The sequence below is a fragment of the Pleurodeles waltl genome, chromosome 9 (assembly GCF_031143425.1).
Source record: "Pleurodeles waltl isolate 20211129_DDA chromosome 9, aPleWal1.hap1.20221129, whole genome shotgun sequence".
Lineage (NCBI taxonomy): Eukaryota > Metazoa > Chordata > Amphibia > Caudata > Salamandridae > Pleurodeles > Pleurodeles waltl.
The window spans coordinates 809,159,923-809,186,447 of record NC_090448.1 but is presented as its reverse complement, the minus strand read 5'-3'; the positions used below and the strand labels follow the sequence as shown (position 1 = coordinate 809,186,447).

The following is a 26,525-nucleotide window of genomic DNA, read 5'->3' as shown; positions in this document are numbered from 1 at the left end:
TTCTCAAGTTTAGCGCTGGCTTCCGCCATTCTGGCATTGTAAAATGATGCAAGCCGGCACTAAACTTTGTGCCACAAAACTGCGTTAGCACAGTTTTGTGGCAAAAAGCATGAATCTGGGCCAAAATTTAATATTGAGGGCGTTTGACTGTGCAGCAAATGCTTCTCAGAATAATGTTCCATAATAATATGAAATGCTGCTGAATTTAAAGCTAATGGTTTCAGAAGAAGCTTTTTTCTATGATCCTTTCTGGTAGTTCTTCTGTATCTATTATGGCCTAAAGACATTAATTGCTCTGTCATGCCGTTTTTGTTCAATTACTACGCTTTCAAAAACACTATTATATTATAAAGGACCTTGCCCCCATCCTAGATAGATGATTATTGATTCCACTGCACAGGAAGTTTGGTGAAATATTTAGTTATAGGCACTATTTTATTTTATTTTATGTTCTTAACAATGTGGTTGTTGAGCTCATTCAAGTAGGACACTTTAGAGAAATTAGTGAAGACTTCTTTTAAAATACATTCAGGTAAATACTGCTCTGTTAGCTCCCTTTCCTTGCTCTGAAAAGACTGTATGACCTTCTTTTACTGATGTTTCACTCATTCTTCATGCCATTAGATTTTTAAAGAAAAATGCTGGCTAAAAGCAACCTTAAACCACTTACCGACTTTAAATGTTGGTACCTGGCTATGCCTAAGGCGTTGTCGGACGCTAGTGTAGAAAAGTACCACAATAGAGTCAACAATTTTGATGCTATTGTGCTAACGACCGCCATGGTGTGCCATATATAAATGCGGCACAACCAAGTGTCATTAGGTGCTGGTGGGGGGCGGTGCAAGAGAAGTGGTGCATCATCTTGATGCGTGACTTTCTTGTAAATATGCCCCTGAGTACCTTTCATTTCGCCTAAACAAACTCCACATTAGTTGTATAAGTGAATTTATAAACTTTAACATACCCCAGCAGCATCTTGGTGCTATAAAGATAATCACAACTGATTTCCATCCAGCGAGAGCATTAGCAAAGATAGAGTCAGGTTTTAGTGACTTTCAAAACTTACTCTGGGAGTTATAGCCTAGATTCAGGCTTGCACTGTTGACTCTGACACTGAGATCACCAAGTTTGCGAATGAGAATCTGGTGACCAGCGGCATCAAAGGATGCTGACGAATCAAGCAGCATCATCATGCAAAATGATCCTCATCTGAGAGTCATCACAGTTTATCAAGTCCAGTGGTTGATACTATGTCTGCGATTAGCGCAGAAGCCTGCTTGTATAGTGTGAAGTATCTTATTAGACTAAGCAAGCACAGAAACTGCTCCTAAATTGCTCTCTCCAATAGTTCGGACATATTAAACATTTTAGTTATAGACCGATAGTTTTCAGGAACTTCTGGATTCAATTAAATTTTTTTAAAAGAGAAGTCACCCCTGCTGACTTCAGCTCTATTAGAATTTTACTTGCCATAAGTGAAACATTAATTATGCTCTGCACATCACTTGAATCTCGCTGTAATAGTTCTTCAGGCAGTTTGGTTGGCATGATGCCATCCGGAGAGCGGGATTGTCAACTACGGTGTATTAGGTGAATACAATCCAACACTGTGGTTCCCAAACTTTTAACTTCTGTGGACCCCCACTTTATCACTACTGGACCTGGGCTCCCCCACTGAATCATTATTGGTATCCGGGGACCCCCCCACTGAGTCATTACTAAAATCTGTGGACTAAATCTGCTAATATTAGTTAATTTTCTAAGCGGTCAAGGAACCCTGTCTCCGGACCACAGGTTGGGAACCACCGATCTAACATATTCAAAGGGGAAAATGTAAAAAAACATGGATGTCACTGGGACTAATTATACCTTGCCTGCTAGTTGGATTCACTCCTACTTCTTGGGCATACAGTGCAGTATTAATGTTAAACAATTTATACTGAATAAAATCGTCAAATTGATTACACTTGTTTTGGCAGCTAATATGTCAGATCCCTTGCAGGATCGAGTTTAGCTCCCTAAGAGTTAGGAAAACAGCTGCTGAAATCTAAAGAGCAGAAAAAAATTCGGATTGAGCGCTTGCCACCATGTTCTTAAGGAGGGGAAATAAGCTAGTCTCCATTCCCTTTCCGTGAAACAGAGTTTCTGGTTAAGCACTTCAAGTTTAAAAGACAATCAAACTTCTAAACGACTTTTCGTTTTAAATATCCTCCAAACATTTGGTGCAGTTTGAAGTAGCATGTCAGGATCTCCAAGAGGTTAGCGAGGGGCGCTTAGTGATCGCTCCTATTGTAACTTAGTTCCGTGTTCCGTTTCAGAGTAGCCCCTTTTCAATAAATTTACTATTTGCTGTGGACATATTTTCTTGATTAACATCCTCACTGGTAAATTTTAGATGTGATTTAGATACTCCAATGTCAAAACACTTTGGGGCATATTTATATTCTGTTTGCGCCGGATTTGCGTCATTTTTTATTTTACGCAAATCCGGCACAAACTTAACTCCATATTTATACTTTGGTGCTAGACCCATCTAACGCCAAAATCCATGGAGTTTGCATCATTTTTAAGCATGGACTCCTCCCTTGCCCTAATGATATGCAAGGTAAGCGTTCCCGTCCAAAAAATGACTCAAAGGCATTTGCGCCTTATTTATATTCCCACGTCAAAATGACGCACAGGAAGAGGTGGGCCTTAAAAAATGGCACCCAGCCGGATTTGCAGCGTTTTTTAATGCCTGGGTCAGGCCAGACGTTAAGGGACCTCTGGGCTCATTTCCATGGTCTCCGACCATGAAAGCAGTCCACAGGTGCCCTTCCCTGCACCCAGGGACACCCCTGCCACCCTCACCCACCCCTGGAGGACACCCATGGATGGGGGGGACCCATCCATGGTGAGGGCAGGTAAGTGCATCTAAGTGCAGGTAAGTATAATTTTATTTTTTTAATTTAGGGGCATGGGGGGGCCTAACTTGTGCCCCCCTACATGCCACTGTGCCCAATGGCCATGCCCAGGGGACCAAAGTCCCATGGGCATAGCCATTGGGCAGGGGGGCATGACTCCTGTCTTTGCTAAGACAGGAGTCATTTCCATGGGGGTTGTGCGTCAAAAAATGACGCTAGTCAGGTTAGAGTCAATATTTTTTACTCTAACCTGACTTGCACCATTCTTTGATGCACAACCCCCAATCTTCCCTTCGCCTCGGCCGCCCGGTTAGAGTAATTTATTTTGAAGCTAATCAGGCCACAGCACCGGCTAACGTAATTCCCCTAAATAAGGCACCTGGCTGGCGCGTTGGAATGGCATTAGCCGGCGGTAAGCTTTTTGACGCAAATCTGCACTAGCGCTGATTTGTGTCAAAAAGTATAAATATGGGCCTTTGAGTTTTATTCTTTGCTGTAGTTAAATACAAATTTATTCTAAATCGAAATGTTTGATATTTGGAACTAATCCCATATTACCAAAGCAAGCACATTTTAATATGGCCTTTGTCCTTTCCAAAATTAATGTCAATGTTCACTCTTATCTGTTGATAGAATGCGATGGCCACTAATGCGATGGCCACTAAAGTTGCTCCTTGACAAAACTAAGCTGTCGTTAGAGAGGCCTGTTAAACCCTTGCATGGACAGGAACATTACATCAGTGGCATATTTGTGCCTCTGGGTTCGATTTCAAATAACTATTAACTGTCACAACAACAAAAGTTCTGTTTTCATAAAACTTGATATCTCTCAACCATTTATTCTAAGGATTGAGAGAGTTACTTACTTATTTTTGTAAAGTAAATAATTCTGAAAAGTGCACATAAGCCATATAAAAATATATTTGCGTAGCTAATATGGGATATGTCACAAATAATGATTTCTTTTCCCAAATAAGAAGAAAATTACACTTAACTAATTATTAGATTGGGTGCATTCTCAAAGGGACCACCATTTATTTTATACAAGTAATGCATGTTTTATGCTACACCTATGTTTCAGTAATGTAAGATACCTACACAAGAAACATTTGTGATGAACTGCACATCTTATGTTGTGATGTTGTATGTATCAAATGAAATATGTAACTTAAGAGTTAGACTTTCAAGCTAAAATGACCTTCATCATCATCAATTGTTTTATTTCAGTTGAGAACCACAAAGAAATTTGAACATTGTCATAAAAGTTTATTACAACACATACAAACTATATTCTGATGACTGTAGTCATACTGCCACATTTTAACAATGTATGTATCTAGTAATGTCAGCATCCTCATGTACAAAGTTACATATACTTCTATTTGAGATGTACCTCAAAGCTCCCTTTGAAAAAATGTAAGCGACAAAGTGACAGGAGCATCCTCTAGAAACATTTCATAACATATTTTTCAATGAAACACTAGATGCTTTCCAAATCATGATCTTACCTTTCATTTATTACACGATCTGAATTGAAAATCTATGCCTAGGTGGGCCGAACACCCACTCTAAAGAAGTTTGTCTCTTAAATATTTGCTAATCAGTTTGGTTTAGTAGACAGTATGTCTCCCAACATTTATCCCGTGGTTAGCTAAGTAACACTTTATTCGTGGATCAATAGATTTAAAGCAATACATTTCGTTTTTCCAGGAACAAGTCATAATTTCAAAGTGAATCCATTACCTTTCTCCTCAAAGGATATAATAATATCATTGAACCTAAAATGTTTTAATCACCCGAGATTACCCTGACATACCTCTATCCCAGAGACATAATATCCATACCCTAAATTGTTACTAAAGTTGTTATTCCCAGGTCTAGCCTGCAGGACCATTTTTAGGGTCGAGCCTGCGTTGCATGCGCTCGCGCATGCGTATCGCAGCGAGACTCTTTTGTATTTAGAAAAGGGTTCGGAGCCCTGTCAACTTCACGTCAGTGTTTTTTATTGGTTCGTGGGCTTCCCTAATAAAATCTGCTTGCTTTTATTAGTCGAAGGCACCCATACGTCGAGGCGCAGCAACCAAGTACAGAAAATATGCGAGGCTCGCTGTTTTCCATCTGGCTCGTGGACTTTTTTTTCTCTAAGTTACGAGCGCGATCTCGCTTGGCAGAAGTCGAGCGCTTTACATACTTGATTTCACTTTTTCGGGTTATGTACGTAAATGCACTTTTGCCCGATAGGTGAAAAGTCGGGTTAAGAGTTTACAACGCGATCAGCTCTAACATGAGAAAATGCGAGACCCGTTGCATCGCAAATGCTTGCGCTTTGAAGTTTCATATAAGCGAACTCAATCAGTTGTATTCTCATTTAACTCGGGCGTCTCTCAACCTTTTGCCAGATTTGAAAGCTTGCTATTTGTTCTTAAGAATATTCTAGTACTGTTTTGTTGAGTTAATGAATTTTTTAAAACTTTTGTATGTCTCAGTTTCTTAGCCGTAGAGTTGATGTTCTACATTAGCGGGGTTTCACGTTCAGAGGCCTGTGTGTTTTGCAGGAACTTACGCTGATCACAGTCGAAAACTGAGTGTCTTTTAACTTTTACTTTTAACCTCTCTCTTAAACGGTGTGTTTACAAAATGTTGTACATCTGTGTATGGGTGCCGCTACCTTGTGCGCAAGGACGCCTATTCACCAAAAGACCAGGGGAAGCGGAAGTGACATCAAATACCCTTTGACCTCTAACAACATCACTAGGGTGGTACCAGCATTACTGCCTCCATGCCATACCTTTTATTTACTGTCCAAGGAATAGAATAAGAGTAAAGCATGGAAAATACAGAAATTAAACAAGAATCTTACTGCTTCATAATGAGTGCAGTGCAAAAAGGAATGCAAAAAAAGTACCATTGCACTATATAATATGGGTTTTCTCATTAATGAGTTTTTTCCATGCAGTTGGGATTAATGTTTTTGTGACTGGCTCTACCGCATGATATTCCCTTTAACACACATCTTTGTGCGCACAATCTCCTCAGCGTATTTGGAAATTGCCATGCAGATAAATATGGGGCACAAAATCTGTGACGTTCCAGATTTGAGACACAATTTTAAATCATATGAAGAAATAGTAGTGTGTGCTGATTGCCTCCTTACACACACATGCCACACGCACTTTTTTATGCAGGCCCTTCAATAAAAACACCTAATCGTGTTTCATTGACACAGATGGTGGCAAAACCACCACTGTTTCCATTTGAAAGGTAAACATACATCGGAATATTCCAAAAGAAAATAATTTCAAGGGTATTGTTAAATTATTTAAACAGTCACAAAATTATTACTAAACAAAAGCAGAATTGGCATTTAAAAAAAATAGAGTACTTTCCTAAAATATTATTTTCTATATTCTCAAAACATAAACAAGGGCCCATTATGTTTCTCTGGAAAAGTTGGTACCTCGGTTCTAGGGGCAGTGGTTGAGGTGCCAACTGGCAATCCAGAGTAAGCTTTTGATAAATGACATCCATGGAATAGTGATTGTTTGGGATCCTGGTATGGACGTGCAAGTAGAACTGGTGCAAATTCTCCTCCTACATGTTCAACACGGAAGAATTCTCCCCCCTGTGTGAGGGTGACACTCCTAATTTATTTCCCTTGTTACACCCCTGTGGTTGTCTTGTTCCTTTTGTCTCTCTCTTCACACTCATGGCGGCACATTGTATCGGCTCCCTTATGTCAACTGTTTTACTTTTTATTTTCTATTTATGTGGCAAGTAAAGTCCAGTTAGGAGTTAATAGATCTAACTCGAGCAAACACAAGACCCATTGCATTGCAAATTATGTTTTTAGGGTTGAGCCTGCGTCGCATGCACTCGCACATGCGTATCGCTAACGAGACGCTTTAGGTATTAGAAAAGGTCTCGGAGCCCTGTCGACGTCACATCAGTGTCTTTCATTGGCAAGTTGGCTTGCCTGTTAGAATCCGCTTCTTTTGATTAGTGGAAGGCACGCATAGGTTATGCCTTTTCCGGTAGTAAGCCCTCCTCGAGCGCAGCAACCAAGTAAAGAAAACATGCGAGGCTCGCTGGGGTTGTGGACTACTTTTTCTCTGTTTTCGCAGCGCGCTCTAGCTGGGCACAAGTCCAGCGCTTCGCATACTATCGACCTTGTTACTCAGTTAATTGCACTTTTGCCAATAGGTATTATTAGTGTGAACTGCGCTGTTTTTATTTTTTTAATGCAAGAAAAATCCGGTTGGGAGATTACAACTGTGAACAGCTGTAACTCCGACAAATGCGAGACCCTAGTGCATTGCAACTGCTTCTTTAATTGGCTAGCTTGCAGAGGACATCCGGATCAGTTGTTGTGAAGAAGAGGGACGGGTGTGTGATCTCTAATGCCGTTTTTTATCGATGGAATTGAGCTCCCTCCTCATGATCCTATACTAGAAACAAAAAAATAACACATGAGCATAATCATTTTTTTTCAAAACCTCCCTTGAATATGTTCATGTTGTTTAGTGGACGAAGCTGATTCAGTCTCATTCTGTTGATCTTCATTAAATGGTGAAAGACGTTACAAATGAGTAATAGTTGACTCGTTCTTGTTCTTTTCTTTTTCTCAGAAATGCACATGGTGAGGACAGCACTGGCTACAACCGGTAAAGGCTGCTTTGCTAGTGCTTTCTCCATCTTGTTTACGTTCTCTGGTGAGCTGTACCCAACAGTGATCAGGTAAGGATTAAGGGTAATAATTTTGTTTCAAGCTAAAATACAGGCGCTTAAATGCTCAAGTGGTGGCTTTCTTGATTGGAACAGCTTGTTTCCAATAGCTTGTCAATGATGAGAAATTCAAAAAGTGTGTTAGCGATGCATGTCAATGAGCAGTTTATTTTAATCATATGAGCCAAAGTAGTGTTCATTCAGAGACAAATTTATTTCAGCGCATGGAGAGGAATCTGAAAATTCTGCATTCTTCCTTAACATCATTGTTCCCATTTCGTGTCTTCCTAGGCAGACGGGGCTGGGATTTCTCTCCATGATCGCTCGAGCTGGGGCCATCCTCGCGCCGCTGATTCACATGATTGCCAATTACGTCTCCTTCCTTCCTCCTGTGATCTTCAGCGCCAGTGCCATAATGGCAGGCCTCACTGCCTACACGCTGTTGGAGACTCGGAATTCAACTCTACTGGACACTGTGGAAGAAGTGGAGATCAGGTGGGTGCCTGCACTCTAGCTATTTCTCCATCCTTCTCTTTTAATTTTTGTTAATCATGCCTTCTAAACGCAGCTATTTCCTTTAAAAAAACGCAGTTGAAGGAACCTTATGGTTACCATCAAAACCCTAATATATAATGAAATTACCAATCTATGATGAGCAGCGCAGCCATATCTCTCTCCAGTATATTGCATATGAACATAGTATCCACAATGCACTTTCCCAGATGTTTAGCGTGGAGTATAGCCTTTCACCACACCATGTGCCCAGTATTGCTTGCCACAGTATTCGGTCGGTTCAACTTTTAGCTAAGCATTGTACCCTTGTCCTAATAACAACCACTGGGTGTGAAAATATCCAGAGGCAGTGCAAAGTAGGCACAGGATGCAGGGGGCTCCTTTGACAAACCTTGTGCCCAGCACTGAAGACTTCAGTGCCCAATAAGGCAAAGGCATCATCTTTGACCATGATCGTTTCACCCCAACCACGCCAACCTTCTCCACTGTACGATCTGGACATTGCCTTTGGGCAGCTTTTGTTTGTGTTCTGTCTTGCAATGTATTCCCTAAGGAAATTTTATAGGCTCATGCCAATTTTTGGATCCACCTATAACGTCAGCATGACCTATAACAACATTCCAACATTAATAGAAGTTGGACATATTTTGGCCCAGATTAAGAGGGCCTAGCTCCTCCTTGCACCACATTTGTGTAATTTTTTATCGCTAATGTGGTCCAATGAGGCTAAGCTCACCACATCAGATTTACAACGTGGTGCAATGCATGCATTGCGTCACTTTGTAACCCAGTGCGCCACATTATGCCAGTGCCAGGCATAATGTATGCAAGGGGTGTGTTTCCCCATTAAGGGGGCTGAAAAAATGGCACAAAGAAATCTTAAAGATTTCTTTGCACCATTGCTTTCAGCATTTTTATTGCCTGCTCAGAGCAGGCATTAAAAGGAGGTACACCATGGTTACAACAGCCCCTTTGTACTGTTCAGGATTAGTGCCAAAATTTTGGCGCTAACCCTGAATAGTACATCAATAGCTTCAAAAATTCTAACACTATTGCCCCCTACCATGCACTATGGTGTGGCGTATTTTAAATACGGCACACACATGGTGGAGCTAAGGGGCGCAATGAAAATGGCGCTGCACTGGGTGCAGCACCACTTTTCTTAAATCTGCTTCTTTGTTTTTAGAAAAACTCATGCAATTTTCTCAGACTGGGGCAAACATTTATAAAGAATCTAATGGTGTTTTTTATGTGCCAGAATTACCAGTTTGTACCAGTACCAAATAGTGTATGGAAAAGGTTATTGTCCCTTGCCGTGCTCTGCACGCTCCATATACTGGTATCAATTAGGGCTACGGGCAAGAGGAAACTGAAATAGATTAATGGCATCGCTATTTAATTATAACAGGGAATAAAATATTTACCTATTTGTCATATAGGTACATATGTTGTTCTAGTTTGGTGAAATTTAATAAATGCACTGTACATACTGAGACAAATGTTTGGTGTTGACATCTTTCTGCTATGGGAATTAAAATGATAAACACAGAGAGTGGGACGACCCCTTTAATTTTCTTCACTGCTTAATTAATGGGCACTAAAGTTTCCTGAATGCTTTTTGGGTACATTTTAAACAGATATTCAAATTAATCCACTCTTATTATCAATCAAATACACTGTTGTTATAACTCATCCACAACTGAGTGGCAATGACTGAATTTCTAAAACACTGCTCTGTAATCCACATTGTCATAGCAAAACACCGATGGTGATAACAATTAATCTAAATAAGCTCCTATCTGAAGGAATTTTGTCTCCATGATAAAAGGACCTGATTTTGAACCTCAGACTGAGTGAGCAAAGTAATTCTTAAATATATTTGAAGCACAACAGCAAGACCGGCTTTAGTACTGGTGGTGGCACCCAGTGCAGCAAACTCCCCCCCCCCCCCACCCTCATGATCTCCTCTGCCGATTCCTTCACTAGCTCCCAGCAAAGTGCCTCTAATCTCTCCATAGCCCCTCTCTCACATAACATTTCATTAGTTTTAAAGTACTGGTAAAGGCTGACTTTACTAATCCACTCAGCTATCCACATAAAATACAGATGTTCTGTGCGGCAGGCATATTAACCCTCTGCTTCACTTAATGGTGAGTCAAAACAGTCACTAGCCAAATGATCTGTCTCTCTAGCAGGAACAATAATCACAAGAGTTATCTTGACATTTTTGTTTGCTGCCTGGAAGATAGACACACAACAAACTCTGCAGCAGGTGTTTTTGAATCATTAAAGTTATGCTAAAATCAGCCCTTCACCTGAGGTCAGTGCCCGCCTCCAAGTCAGTGCCCGGTGTGGCTGCACGGGACACACCACCCTAAAGCAGACCCTACACACCAGTGGAACGGGGTTAGTACAGCAATACTGTTTTACTTACTTCTACATGCTTGATGTTACATGATATGATGGTTCAAGGGCTGCCATCTTCCCAAAAGAAAAATACCAGCCTTCACTTCATGTTTTAAGAGTCTGCAAAGCCCCAGTCAGGATGCTTAAATAGAACACCTCATAAAATTATCTGTATTAATCTGAATAATTACTTCTTTATTTTTATTTACATACCAGTCAGGGATCACTAAGGCAGCTCTAGAACACATTTCAGAGCACTTTTGTATTCTTCATGGGAAGCTATTCATGTAAAAATTACAGATTTCCATAAAGGACACCCTGAAATGCATGTTATGCTGCCAAATGAATATGACACATATAAGAATGATTGTAATATGTGTCAAAATAAATATTATACCTGGCAGAATGGATCTGACTTGTACCAGAACAAATATGAAATATAACAAAAAAGAATATGTTACTTAGTGATTCATTTGAATAACACACACCGTAAATTGAATAAGAGATATACTGAAATATATATCAAATATAGTGAAATGAACATGGCCCTCACTGTAAACAATATAGCAAGCACTGAAATGAAAACAATATGCATCAAAAACAGTGAGATATTTCTTAAAATGAAAGACATATGCCAAGAGGAACATGACAAGCGTTGAAACAATATGACAGATTGAAATGAATGTCAGTTACAGCAGTGAATATATAATATTCTGAAAAGAATCTATTGTACACTGAAAATAATATCACTTACCTTGAAATGAACATTACACATGTTGCAATGACTAGCAATTGCATTGAAATGAACATTACAGAGATTGGAATGAATGTGAGATACACAGAAATGAATTAAAATCAATATGACATGTTTAAATTAATATAAGCGTCATTAAAATTAATTTGACATGCCTTAAAATGAATATGACCAACACTGAAATTCTCATGGCATTCCTCAAAATGAACATGGCATGCATTGAAATTAATATGATACGTATTGATTGGATATGACAGGTTAAAAAGGTTATGATGCATGGTAAATTTCAAATGACAATTGTTAATATGATTACGACATCTGTTGAAACAAATTTAACATTGATCGAAAAGTAAATGACAGATGTTAATGTAAATATGACATGTACTAATTCGTCAAAATGAATATGGCATGCATTGAAATTAATATAATACATATTGAAATGGATATGACATAGGTTAAAATGGATATGATGCATGGTAAAATTAATGACAAGTGTTAATATGATTATGACATCCTTTGAAGCAAATATAACATTGTTTGAAAGGAATATGACATGTTAAAATGAATATGATGTACTGATATGAATATGAGCGTCACTGAAATTAATTTGATACAAATTTAACATAGTATGAGTAACTTTGAAATGAACATTATATTTATCAAAATGAATACACCGTGCATTGAAAGTTGTATGGTACACATTGAAATGAATATTATATGTGTTGAAATGGATGCAACTTTTGTTAAAATTAAAATAAATGCAACATCCATTAAAAGAAATATGATTCATGCTAAGCTGAAATGAAATGTAGTGAAATGAACATGAGACTCATTGAAATTAATTCAAGATGTGTTAAAATACATATGACAAATGCTAAAAGTACAATGACACTCATCAACAGGAATATGGCATGCTCTGAAAATGTTATGATATGCATAGGAATTAATATGACATGTATTGAAAAAATTGAAACATATGTTGAAATGTATACTAACCATACTAAAATGAATATGTCAAGTGTTAATGTGACTATGACATCCATTGAAATAAATATGACAATAATTGAAAGGAAAATGACACTTTAACATGAAAATGAACTACTTTTAGATGACTATGACACTTTTGAAATGAATATGGCCCACATCAAAATTAATATGGGATTCATTAAAATGATTTACACTTTTTGAAATGAATATGAAACTATGTGAGATAAATATGGCATGCATTGCAATGAATAAGGCACATACTGAAATGAACACACACCATGTTTAAATGAATAAGACACATTTAAATGAAAATGCCATGCATTGAAGATATGTTGATTTGCTTTAACATTAATATTTGATATTGAAATTAATATCACATATTCTGAAAATATATGATATGGACTAAAATGAATTTATTAAAATGAATATAACAAATATTTAACTGAATAGAAAAAAGGAAACATCCTTTACAACGCATCCACTACCATGCATAGGTTTACTATGCAGGGCAAGTGCCACACAGGTAAGCATTTCTACCTTTACCACACAGTACTTTACTACACAGGTAAGTATTTTTTAACTAACATACTCTTTATGGGTGCAATTAGAAATAAAGGCGGTCAGTACAACATTGGCGGTAAAAGCCGCTTACCGCCATGCAGAAGACCGCCAACACGCCGCTGCGGCTGCGGAATTCCACCAAAGCTATTATGACCCACATCTCGGAACCCGCCAAAATTCAGACACCCACACAAGTCCGCCACACCAAAGGTCAGTGATAAAATGGCGAAAACAAAACTTCCACCGTCATGCCAACAGAAATACGCCCACACTATCACGACACACGAATCCACGTGGCGGTCTTTTAACCGCGGTATTCCATTGGCGGTACACACCGCCGCGCTCATAATACACACACTCTTACAAAACACAGCCACATTGGACGATTCAAAATACACACACCTGATACACATACACACGCCACTCCCACACACCCAATACAATATAAAACACACACCCACATCACCCACAAACCCCTACTACCAAAAATTGAGAACGAAGCACAGAGAGAGACACCACCAGCAAGTACAACAGCATCCACAGGCACATAAAACCATCACCCACACAACTTCCACGCACCTCACACAACACACCACTACATATCACCACACTTATCACCACACACATCACCCCACACATCACCTACACCACCACATGGCACGGCAAAGACAGCCCAGGTTCTCGGAAGAGGAGCTCAGGGTCATGGTGGAGGAAATCGTCCGGGTAGAGCCACAGCTATTTGGATCACAGGTGCAGCACACCTCAATTGCAAGGAAGATGGAACTATGGTGAAGAATAGTGGACAGGGTCAACGCAGTGGGACAACACCCAAGAAATCGGGAGGACATCAGGAAAAGGTGGAACGACCTACGGGGGAAGGTGCGTTCCGTGGTCTCAAGACATCACCTTGCGGTTCAGCAGACTGGCGGTGGACCCCCACATCCTCACCCACAACTAACAACATGGGAGGAGCAGGTCTTGGCGATTCTGCATCCTGAGGGCCTCGCAGGAGTTGGTGGAGGAATGGACCCTGGTAAGTCAAATCTTAACTATTACATCCCCCACCCTACCTGCATGCTATCACATACCCCCACCCTCGCCCTCACCCCTATCACTCCAACTCCTCACAAATGTACCAATATCACAAACCACATATCCCAACACCAAGCCCTGCATGCAATAACAAAGCATAGACACCCATCACTAAAGCATGCACACTGCACATACACATACACCCCCCTAAACCAACTTCACACAAGCTCCCACACAGGAATGCCAGCACGGGGGTACATGGTCACCAACCCATTGCACACCATGCCACACACAGATGCAATAATCATGCCTTTCCACCCCTGCATGACCCCTACCCAACGTCACCAGACAGGAGGGTCCAGACATGTCCACTCCACCCACAGAAGAGGCCCAGCGTGATGACAGCACCTCTGTCCAACTTGATCTAGATGACCAGCCTGGACCATCGGGGGCCTCAGGACAGTCGGCTCCCCTCACACAGGCACAGGCCACCACAGACCTTCCCCCCTCTGGAAACACCAGCACAGCACCCACCCAGCGGGCCCATACCTCCGTCCCCAGGACACGTCAATCAGCTGTGTGTCCACCACTACGGGGAACCCAGGATAACCCACAACCCCAAAAACAACAGGAACCTGGAGGCAGTGGCAGTGGGCACACGGTCCAGGGGACGGAGGCCAAGGAACACAGGGGAACTGGGAGGGCTGCTGTGCGACAGGGAGCGGACAGGCCAAGGGAACCCACTCTCCACGAGGCCCTCTCCTCCATCATGGGAGCATACCACCACTCCCAGGAGACGATGGCAACGGTACTGGGCAAGTTTCAGGAGACCCAGCGCATGCAGGAGGAACAGTATATGGGCTTCAGGGAGGAACTCAGAACCATCAGCTCCACCCTGGGCACCATCGTAGGGGTGCTGAAGGAACTACTTAACACCAGGAGGGACACTGTGGAACTCCAAGGGGCCCCTGACACTAGCATGGACGATGAACTGCCCACCACCTCCGCCGGCGCTAGTGGACAGGACGCCCTGCCACAGGACCACCACACCAGCACCCTACCCCCTGCAGAGGGAGAACCACCCCGCAAACGGTCCCTGAGATCCAGGAACAAGACAGAGCACGATGCCAAGGCCCCCACGAAGAAATGAGACCACCCTGATTGTCATCCCACTGTCCCACTTTGTCACCCTGTCCATAAATAACCTGCCCCAGCTCCACTTCCTATGCCTATATGGGCAATGCACCTGTGAGACTAATAGACTGGACTCTGCCATGGACACTCCTCCCCCATCACCCCTCACCATTTAACTTCCCCCTCCAATATTTTGCATTTAAATAAACACACCTAAAGCACAAAATGATATGGAGTCTGTCTGTGATTTCGAAATAGTGTATTTGCAATTACAGTGACAAAATGTTCTTGAAATAGTAATGTCAACATACCTATGTCACACAGCTCTAGTCCATGAGGAATCTAAGCAGATGACACACATTGGGACCCACATCTGTGAAACCATAAGGGAAAGTGACAACTCAGTGACCATACACTGGGTGAAAACGACAGACAGTAGAGAGGTAGTAGTGTAAAAGTACATGTAGTAGGCAGGAATGTATTCTCACCTGTGTTTCACTGTAAATATTGCTGGATCACTGAGTCCCTGTTCTGCATGTCTTCTTCCTCTGCTTCATCCTCATCACTGTCCACAGGCTCCACAGCTGCTACAACACTGCCATCTGGACCATCCTCCTGCAGAAAAGTCACTTGTTGTCGCCAAGTTGTGAAGCATACAGCAGGCCACGATGATCTGGCACACCTTCTTTGGTGAGTAGAATAGGGATCCACCTGTCATGTGGAGGCACCTGAACCTGGCCTTCAGGAGGCCGAAGGTCCGCTTGATCACCCTCCTAGTCCGCCCATGGGCCTCATTGTAGCGTTCCTCTGCCCTGGTCCTGGGATTCCTCACTGGGGTCAGTAGCGATGACAGGTTGGGGTACCCAGAGTCACCTGCAAATGGCGAGGGACAACTGTTAGACACACACTAACCTGTAGGGATAACCCCTGACAACCATTCCCACTGTCTTGCTTCCATGGGCTCACCTAATAGCTACACATGGTGCCTCTGGAGTTGACCCATCACATAAGGGATGCTGCTATTCCGCAGGATGTAGGCGTCATGCACTGAGCCAGGGAACATGGCATTCACATGGGAGATGTACTGGTCTGCCAAACATACCATCTGTATATTCATGGAATGATAACTCTTCCGGTTTCTGTACACCTGTTCACTCCTGTGGGGGGGACCAAAGCCACATGGGTCCCATCAATGGCACCTATGATGTTGGGGATATGCCCAAGGGCATAGAAGTCAGCTTTCACTGTAGGCAAATCCTCCACCTGAGGAAAAACGATGTAGCTCCGCATGTGTTTCAGCAGGGCAGACAACACTCTGGACAATACGTTGGAAAACATAGGCTGGGACATCCCTGATGCCATGGCCACAGTTGTTTGAAAAGACCCACTTGCAAGGAAATGAAGCACTTATAGCACCTGCACTTGAGGGGGGATTCCTGTGGGATGGCGGATTGCTGACATCAGGTCTGGCTCCAACTGGGTACACAGTTCCTGGATTGTGCCACGGTCAAACCTGTAGGTGATTATCAAATGTCGCTCCTCCATTGTCGACAGGTCCACCAGCGGTTGGTACACCGGAGGATTCCGCCATCTCCTCTCATGTCCTAGCGGACGGTGCCTATGAAGGACAACAGCGACCACAGAGTCAAACAACTCAGAGGTACGTACCCACAGTTTACCAAGAACACCAATTATACACAAAAGGTGGCCTGTATGTGTGTTGAGACTAGGCCTAGGTATGTGTGACGCAGTTGGAAATTAGGCCATGTGGGCCCCTGAAATGGCGGCTGCCTGACCTCTAAAGTGGCACAATGGGATGTGAGGTAACTGCGCTGACGTTGTACACCATCGCGGTAGGCGGTCAGAGACCGTGGCGCAATGCTGCATTGGTTAACATTGGACCCTATGGGTCCAAGGAGCCAATGAAGATGTACGCGGGCACTGATGGTACGCACCGCCGCGGACGTGACCGCTGCGGACGTGACCGCCATTTTCTATCTGTTAAATCACTCGATACCTGATCTTCAACAGGAGAGGACCTACACTGCAAGTGCTGCTGTGACCTCAGTCTGGAAGAGACAATGGCTCGTGCGTCTGGGGAAAGGGCCCCTGCCTTCACATCGGAGGAGTTGGAGAAGCTCGTTGATGGGGTCCTCCCTCAGTACACGCTACTCTACGGTCCTTGAGACAAACAGGTAAGTACACAGAGAGCATGTTGTATGGGCTATGCCTGTGTGTAGAGGGCTGGATGTAAGAAGGAAGGGGGCAGAGTTCTGCGTGCATGAAAGACGGTGGGTGCATGTGCCACATGGCAAGGGTAGGGATGGGGGCCACTCACTTTGACGGTGCAGTTGGTAATGACTTCTCTTCTTCCCCTGTACATTTCATGTAGGTCAGCGCCCACCAGAAGAAATATATTTGGCGTGCCATCGCCAAGGACGTCCGGAGCCTGGGGGTCTACCACAGACGGAGCACCCACTGCCGGAAAAGATGGGAGGACATTCGCCGCTGGAGCAACAAGACGGCGGAGGCTCAGCTGGGGATGGCCTCCCAACGTGGGAGGGGTGCCCATCGAACTATGACCCCCCTGATGTTCAGGATCCTGGTAGTGGCCTACCCGGAGTTGGATGGGCGCTTGAGCGCATCACAGCAGACACAAGGGGGTGTGTACACTCTCATTCAGCTGACTTTGCACGCAGTGGAGTTGTCTGGGTGGGGGAGGAGGGCTGTGGGTTTCCCTAAGCCAGGGCGAGTTCCGTAGGCTAGGCCCCTCTGTAAGGCATGGCCCTGTGGCCCCACACCCCACCTCTGTAGAGTGCCAATACAGCTATTCATGCCCCTGTGTCATCTATGTGTGCAGATGTCATCCATAGCCTTGTAGGCCATTTCCCAGGAATTGCACTGTAGAGCCCAAGAGCGCGGAGTAGTGCAGGGGGCTTCTGTGTCTGTCTTGTCCGCCAACGGTAGAGGTAATCCATGCACTCAACATGTCTTTATTCTGTCCCCCCCCCTTTTTGTGGTTTCCCTGTTCTTGTGTGCATTAGCATCATCAGGCGGAGGAGCAGTGGCACCGGAGCACAAGGGAGTTGCATCCCACATGGCCATGGAGGGCCACACTACGGACTCTGAATTCACCTGTGGGACGGAGGGCGAGGGGAGCTCCACGGCGGGGACAGGAGCTGACACCAGCGACACGGACTCCTCCTCGGATGGGAGCTCCCTTGTGGTGGCGGCAACATCTGTGCCCCCCACATCTACAGGTACAGCCGCCACCCCACCTACCAGCACCGCCCTCCCAGCAGCCCCTCAGCCTTCGCCCCTTGCCCGCTCACCCAGGAGGGTGGGCATCACCTTCGCCCCAGGCACCTCAGGCCCTGCCCCAGTCACCCCTGCTGCCCTCAGTGAGGAGGCCATTGACCTCCTCAGGTCACTCACTGTTGGGCAGTCTACCATTTTGAATGCCATCCAGGGTGTAGAAAGGCAGTTGCAACAAACTAATGCATTCCTGGAGGGCATTAATTCTGGTCAGGCTGCCCTTCATCGAACATTTCAAACTCTGGCCTCAGCACTGATGGCAGCCATTGTCCCTGTGTCTAGCCTCCCCCCTCCAACTTCCTCCACCCAGACCCATTCCCCTGTACCTCTGCCTATCCCAAGCACACCATCAGACCAGCCTGCACACACCTCACCACACAAGGGAAGCTCGGCAAACATAAGCACCGCACATCCCACAGGCACTCACGCAAGCATCAGACACATGCAGACACACCAACATCCACTGCCTCCACTGTGTCCCCCTCCTTGTCGTCTCCCTCCTCCCTCCCAGTCTCATCTACACACACACCTGCATGCACTACCTCTACAGCCACTATGTCCCTCACCAGCACACCCCGCTCACGTGCAGTCAACACCCCACTACCATTCACACGTCCCCTGTGTCCTCTCCCAGTTTGTCTGTGACACCCCTCCCAAGATACACAAATGCAGGCACACACCCACCCAACAGCCATCCCCCTCACGACAGCCTCCAGCGCATGCACCTGCACCCAAAGTCACCAAACGTACACCTCCTACTACCACCACCTCTTCCTCCACTCCCAAACCCCCTCCAGCTACCTGTCCCAGTGTGTCCAAAAAACTTTTCCTGTCCAGCCTTGACCTTTTTCCCACACCTCCCCGACCCCATCCATCTCATAGGTCCCGAACTAGCACCTCAGCCACAACGTCTCCGGGACCAGTGGTGCCTGTAGTCACAGGTATGTGGAGTGCACCGGCCACCAGGACAGCCAGTGTGGCACAGAGCCACAGCACAGCCAGTCCCCCCTGCGAAGCATCAGAAGTTGGCCAGTGCCCGTTGGGAGAGGGGGAAGACTCCAGCCACCAAAGCCGCTCCCAGGGGTCCTGGTGGGAGTGTGGACTCAGCTGTGACACCTCCCAAGGTGGGGAGCGGCCACAAGAAACCCGGCAAGTCTGGGAAGAGCAGCACGGCGGAGAAGACCGCCATCATCCCCGCTGCCCAGGAGGCCACCGCCAGCCCCAGCCCAGCTGCCCAGGAGGCCACCGCCAGCCCCATCCCCGCTGTCCAGGAGGCCACTGCCAGCCCCATCCCAGCTGCCCAGGAGGCCACCGCCAGCCCCATACCAGCTGCCCAGGAGGGCCCCGCCAGCCCGAGCCCAGCTGCCCAGGAGGGCCCCGCCAGCCCCAGCCCCAGCGCAGCTGCCCAGGAGGGCCCGCCAGCCCCAGCCCAGCAGCCCAGGAGGGCCCCGCCAGCCCCAGCCAGGCTGCCCAGGAGGGCCCTGCCAACCCCAGCCCAGCTGGGCCCTGAAGGACCGCCAGCACAAGACCCGCTGAGCCATGAAGGACCACCAGCACAAGACCCGCTGGGCCATGAAGGACCGCCAACTCAAGCACCGCTGAACAGAGCACCGCCAAATCAAGCACCGCTGAACAGGGCAAGCACCGCCAAATCAAGCACCGCTGAACAGGGCACCGCCAAATCAAGCACCGCTCTACAGGGCAAGCACCGCTGAACAGGGCACCGCCAAATCAAGCACCGCTGATCAGGGCACCGCCAAATCAAGCACCGCTCTACAGGGCAAGCACCGCTGAACAGGGCACCGCCAAATCAAGCACCGCTGAACAGGGCACCGCCAAATCAAGCACCGCTAGCCCATGAGCGGCAGGGGCACTGACGCAACTGGGACCATCACGGGGTGAGTGATGCACTCTGGGCACCAGTTCCCTCCAGAACCAGTGGAGACATGCATCCACTACCTCTGTCCTTCACAGGATGAAGCACTCTAGTCACCAGTCCCCCTCCAGAACCAGTGGAGAAATCCATCCAATACCTCTGTCCTTCACAGGATGAAGCACTCTGGGCACCAGTCCCCCTCCAGAACCAGTGGAGACATGCATCCACTACCTCTGCCCTTCACAGGATGAAGCACTCTGGGCACCAGTCCCCCTCCAGAACCAGTGGAGACATACATCCACTTCCTCTGTCCCTCACAGGATGAAGCACTCTGGGCACCAGTCCCCCTCCAGAACCAGTGGAGAGATCCATCCACTACCTCTGTCCTTCACAGGATGAAGCACTCTGGGCACCAGTCCCCCTCCAGAACCAGTGGAGACTGTTATCCACTTGACAGACTGTGGCTTTGCACTCCCCAGGATATGGCAGTGGGCAAAGCACCCACTGGAGAGACTTGAGAGACTGTGGCTTTGCACTCCCCAGGATAATGCAGTGGGCAAACCACCCACTGGAGAGACTTGAGAGACTGTGGCTTTGAACTCCCCAGGATAATGCAGTGGGCAAACCACCCACTGTTGAGACTTGAGAGACTGTGGCTTTGCACTCCCCAGGAATGAACAGTGGGCAAGCCACCCACTGTAGAGACTTGAGAGACTGTGGCTTTGCATTCCCCAGGATTCAACAGTGGGCAAGCCACCCACTGTAGAGACTTGAGAGACTGTGGCTTTGCACTCCCCAGGATTGAACAGTGGGCAAACCACCCACTTTAGAGACTTGAGAGACTGTGGCTTTGCACTCCCCATGATTGAACAGTGGGTATTCAGCCCCCTCGTGGATCTTGCGTCGTGCACTCATCCGGCTGAGGTGCCCCCCCTTCCCTTCCCCCTGAGGTGCCTGTTGTACTTCTATCTGATGCCCCTGCAGTGTTCTCTCTGTTTTGATCTCGTATCGAGTGTTGGCCTCGCAAATGCATTTTGGGCCCAGTGGTCCACGGAGTATAAATGGTGCAATACCTGGACTACTATTCTTGGTGTATATTTTGTTAATAGTGTATATATGTAAATTTTTGCGTACTGCATTTTAATAGATTACAATGGTTACACTCATTTCCTTTTGTCTTTGCATTCTTCCGGGGGGTTTGGGGGTGTAACTATAAAGTATAGATATGTATTAGTGTGTGTGTTGTAGTGGGTGAGGGTGGGGATGGGGGTGTTGCTTGTGTGTGTCCCTGTATTTTGCCTCCCCCTCCCCTGTGTCGTAGGTGCAGTACTCACCGTGGTCTTTTCCGCCGGCGTTCGTGCTCCTGGTACAGGAGCAGGAAGACTATCGCAGGTAGAATTTGGAGTTCCCGGTCCATGGTGTCCTCGTTCCTCGTGGAGTGTGTAGAGGTGAGCGTTTTCCCTTCAAAATTCCTGTTTCTGTTGTGTTTTTATCCGCGGTGAATCCGCCCCGGAAAAGGTGGCGGATTGGCCTGTCATAATAGTGTGGGCGGTACATTGTCTTCCGCCTGTCTGTTGGCGGTGACTGCCGTGCTGTTTGTTTGTACCGCCGTGGCGGTCGGAGTTTTAGAATGGCTGTCTTTGTTGGCGGTTTCTGCCACGGTTGTAATTGCAAATTGTTTTCCGTCAGCCTGTTGGCGGTCTTACCGCCGCTTAAACACCGTCCGCCAGGGTTGTAATGAGGGCCAAAGAGTGATAAGGGTGATTTTAGGGTTTAAGGATGGGTAAAGGTAAAAGGAGGTAAGGGTAATTGTGGGATTTAAAGTACAGCACAGATGTACTGTGGAGTGGTGTAGACTGGTCTGGCATACAGTGGAGTGGGGGATGAGTAGAATACCAAACAATGGAGTGGCATAGATTCCAGCGGTATACAATGTAATTGCATAGAGTGGAGTGGTGTACAATGTAATGGCATGGAGTTGAATGCCATACAGTGGAGTGGCGTAGGGTGGAATATGGCGAAGTAGAGTGGTGTATAGTGGAGTGGCATACAGTGGCGTAGAGTGGAATAACACATGTATGTAATTGAAATATAGCAGAACTTTAGATTACGGGGTGCACAGTAACACAAAACAGTGAATTGTGCTGCCTGGCATTTCTCCAGATTTAAGAAGAAACGCAGGGCCACACATGGTGGTCTTGCATTGCTTTGTGCAGTTGACTTAAGTATTGTGTTGGCCATGCAACACCATGTGTGGCACAAGGGTAATGCAATACAATACTACAGGTTATCCTTAATTATACACTGTGTCATTATACCAGCATGACAGTATATGGTTAGCTTATGTTGTCTTCACAAAATTAAAAGGTAGCCATATTGTTTTTAATACAGTGTGACTGTATTATAGATAAGGATCGTATAAATAGGTAACTAGTTGATTTTATTGTTGTGCGTTACCTATTACCACATTATTAAATATTTACTACCTATTTTTAAAACATGTTTAGAGACTACCATGCTAATAACCATCAAGTTTGTTTTTCTTCTTAAAAATTTTTGTTATTTTTTAAATGTTTTGAAAGTAGCACAGTAATTTCTAGGTATTACTGCAGTATTGCACAGACTTTTCTAAAGGATTCAATATATCCAAAATTGTAAATACACTATAGTACACTATATTCGTGAAATATAGTGTATAACAGTGTCCTTGCAATTCTTGGGAAAGTGGTGGGGTGAGAGTTAAGGATGGAAGTGTGATGAATGAGGGATAACGGGTAAGTCATGAGGACAATGGAAATTGGAGATAGCAATGAGTGATAAGGAATGAAGACTAAGAAGAAGCATGAGGTCTGAGGGATCAGACTGTCCTAAAATAGACAGGGTGGTGTACATTTTAGGACATCATAGTGTGCCAATTTCACTTTTCATGTAAAGCAAAAAGAAAAGATGAACAATAAGGGATATAGGGGGTCATTCTGACCCTGGCGGCACCGACCACGGGAGCACCGCCAACAGGCTGGCGGTGCTCCCACGAGCATTCTGACCGCGGTTAGGATCAGCCGCGGTCAGAAGCGGAAAGTCAGCGGTCTCCCGCCGACTTTCTGCTGCTCGGGGGAATCCTCCATGGCTGCGGAGCGCGCTCCGCAGCCATGGGGATTCTGACACCCCCTACCGCCATCCTGTTCCTGGCGGGTCTCCCGCCAGGAACAGGATGGCGGTAGGGGGTGCCGCGGGGCCCCTGGGGGCCCCTGCAGTGCCCATGCCCAGGGCATGGGCACTGCAGGGGCCCCCGTAAGAGGGCCCCGCAAAGTATTTCAGTGTCTGCCATGCAGACACTGAAATACGCGACGGGTGCAACTGCACCCGTCGCACCCCTGCAACTACGCCGGCTCAATTCTGAGCCGGCGTCCTCGTTGCAGGGGCATTTCCTCTGGGCCGGCGGGCGCTCTTTTGGAGAGCGCCCGCCGGCCCAGAGGAAATGTTAGAATGGCCGCCGCGGTCTTGTGACCGCGGTGCGGTCATTTGGCGGCGGAACCTTGGCGGACGGCCTCCGCCGTCCGCCAAGGTTAGAATGAGGCCCATAGAATCAGTGATTAGGGTAAAAGGTGAGGAGTAATGAAGGGAGTGTGAGGGAAGAAGAATGAGGGATGAGGTGCAATAGATAAGGTGGACTACAAGGTATGAGTGACTGGAGGTGAGACATGGAAGATGGTTTATGAGGAATGGGGTGGCAGATGGGGCCGTAGGAGTGATAAGTGATGTATGACAAATAAGGTTTAAGGAAGGAGGACTGAAGAATGAAGGGTGATGACTGAGGGATGAGAAGTGAGCAATTATGTTTGAAAAGGGATTAGGTAGTGCAAGTTTGAAGGATGATAAGTGAAGAATGATGGATGAGGAGTGAGAGATGAGAACTAAAGAATGAGAGCTGAAGTGTGAGGGCTGAGAACTCAAGATTCATTGGAGAGACTTCAGTGAGGGATGAAGAACGAGGGAACATTGAGGCATGATGAGTGAGAAATATGGGGTGAATATGGAGAGCGGTGTCATGAGGAAGGAGAGGTAAGAATATACCAAAATGGTCAGGGTGGTGGACTTGTTGGGAAAACATAATTGATGCATGATGGGCAAGAATGACACTATGCAACCTAAATTTCACTGTGAAGCCAAGAAGTCAGGCAAGGTGACAGAGCAATTTACTCTGTCGCCCAAGCGGAAGTCGGGCAGACCAACAAAATATTTATGAGGCCCTAAATGCCCTTCTTCTGGTTCTCACTTTTTTTCAGCCACCATCCATTCCCCATATGCAACTCATCTCCCACCTCTCGTCCCTCCACATCCCTCACCCTGCATCACTCAACCTATGTTTTAATGCCTTATCCCTCATTCTACAGTTGTCCCTCCATATCCCTCATCCGTATTCCATCTCTTCATTTCCCACTCTTCGACTCACTGTTCATCACTCACTTGGCACACTTAATTCCTCATCTCTCCTTCTTTGCTCATCCCACACTGCACCTACCACTCCCTCTTAGAAATTAGTAAAATGGACAAATGGTACCTTAAAATATGTACCAACCTGTCCGTTCCAGGACATGTTGATCAATTCCATCTCTTTTCTCATTCCATACCCTCTTGTCAAAGTAATAGCTAAGAATAAAGTCTTTAGAATTTCACAGTAAAATTCGGATCCTATCTCCAATTGAAATCAGCATCCCAACTATTTAGTTCATAGTTCCAGTCGTTTTTCAATCCATCATAATTACATGAGTTCCAATTTTATAGAGATTTTGCAAAGTCATTCATATAATTTTGTATCAGAGTTCACAAACAGTTCCTCCTTTGCTTGTTTATATGTACCCCTGGACTTCTTCAGGACCTCCCAAAGTATTATACTCAAGTGTAAAATGACCTAAATCAAACTGAACAGTATATCCCATATTAGAATGTTATCATTACAAAGTATTAGTCAACATTCAATAGTGGGAAATGTACATTTCTCATAATGAAAATTCTAGCTTTAATTAAACTATAATTTAAAGTGACTCAACTGTCAAATTACAAAATTACAAAATTACACACAACGTACATTCAGTTAATGTATTTGAAACAGCCATTCCTGACCATCTCTTCTTATAACTTCATTTCCTTGTTTGACCTTCATAGCAGAAAATTCCATAGACCTTTAAATAATATATACAGTATCTTAACATACCCTTTTCTCGCAAAGCTATATCACCTGTAACGAGTCATTCTATTCTATCTCATTTTCAAACCTAACAATTGTATCTAAAAGTGAATGAGTAACATAATGGGGGTTATTCTAACTTTGGAGGAGTGTTAATCCGTCCCAAAAGTGACGGTAAAGTGACGGATATACCACCAGCCATATTACGAGTTCCATAGGATATAATGGACTCATAATACGGCTGGTGGTAAATCCGTCACTTTTCCGTCACTTTTGGGACGGATTAACACCTCCTCCAAAGTTGGAATAACCCCCAATATTCTTGTAAGTATTAACTTTTAATCCCTACATCTCCATACACCCCATAGTATTGATGTCCTTTGTATAACACTCACCTCCTGTTCGTGACAGTTCCATATGTATTATAACTCACCACATTATAACAATATCTGTCATAATAAAATCATAAACATATCGGTTAGGTAAAGGTTTCTTTTCAGTATTTATCCACAGTTTTCCTGCCACTTTCCAATCCTGTCCTACCTGTATCTGCACTCCGTGAGGCTTCGAAACGCGAGTACGTCGTTTCGTTTTCATTTATTATGGTATCAAACTGAGTTCACCCGACTCGGTTTCTTTTAAGCAGCATGAACTTGGTAAACATAGACAGCGGACTTCACTTTTCTCCGCGTCTATGTAGAATAAAAATAGAAAACTGACTGTTTTATATTTGTCACTACTATTTTCAGATTTCTTGCGGTTCGTAAAACTCCATTGCGCGAGTACGCCATCTCTTTTATATTTATCATATATTCATTTAAGTATCGATTCGAGTTCACCCGACTCGAATTTCCTTTATACTCAATGTAGTTGATAAACATAGACAACGGACTTCACTTTTCTCCGTGTCTATGTTACATAACAATAAAAAACGGACTATTCCATGTTTATCATTGTTGTTTCCGAGTTTCTTGCACTTCATTGAGCTCAATTCATCTCAAAACTGATCAGCACATTTAATGAACCTTATTTTTCTCCCCGTCTACATATAATAGAAACAAAACACGAATTGCTCTATTTCTTTCATGTCTATTTATGAGCTTCTCGATCCTCTCACCAATCATCAGATATATC

At 45.0% G+C, this 26,525-nt stretch overlaps 1 protein-coding gene across 1 annotated transcript in view; it reads left to right on the top strand.

Annotated features, from left to right (window-relative positions):
• LOC138260013 (solute carrier family 22 member 20-like) overlaps positions 1 to 26,525 on the top strand; it is a 407,633-nt gene that overhangs the window by 361,978 nt on the left and 19,130 nt on the right. The window contains exons 8-9 of the mRNA XM_069208073.1: positions 7,529 to 7,637; positions 7,917 to 8,120. Coding sequence (XP_069064174.1) covers positions 7,529 to 7,637; positions 7,917 to 8,120 — 313 coding nt within the window. The remainder of the gene's footprint in view (positions 1 to 7,528; positions 7,638 to 7,916; positions 8,121 to 26,525) is intronic.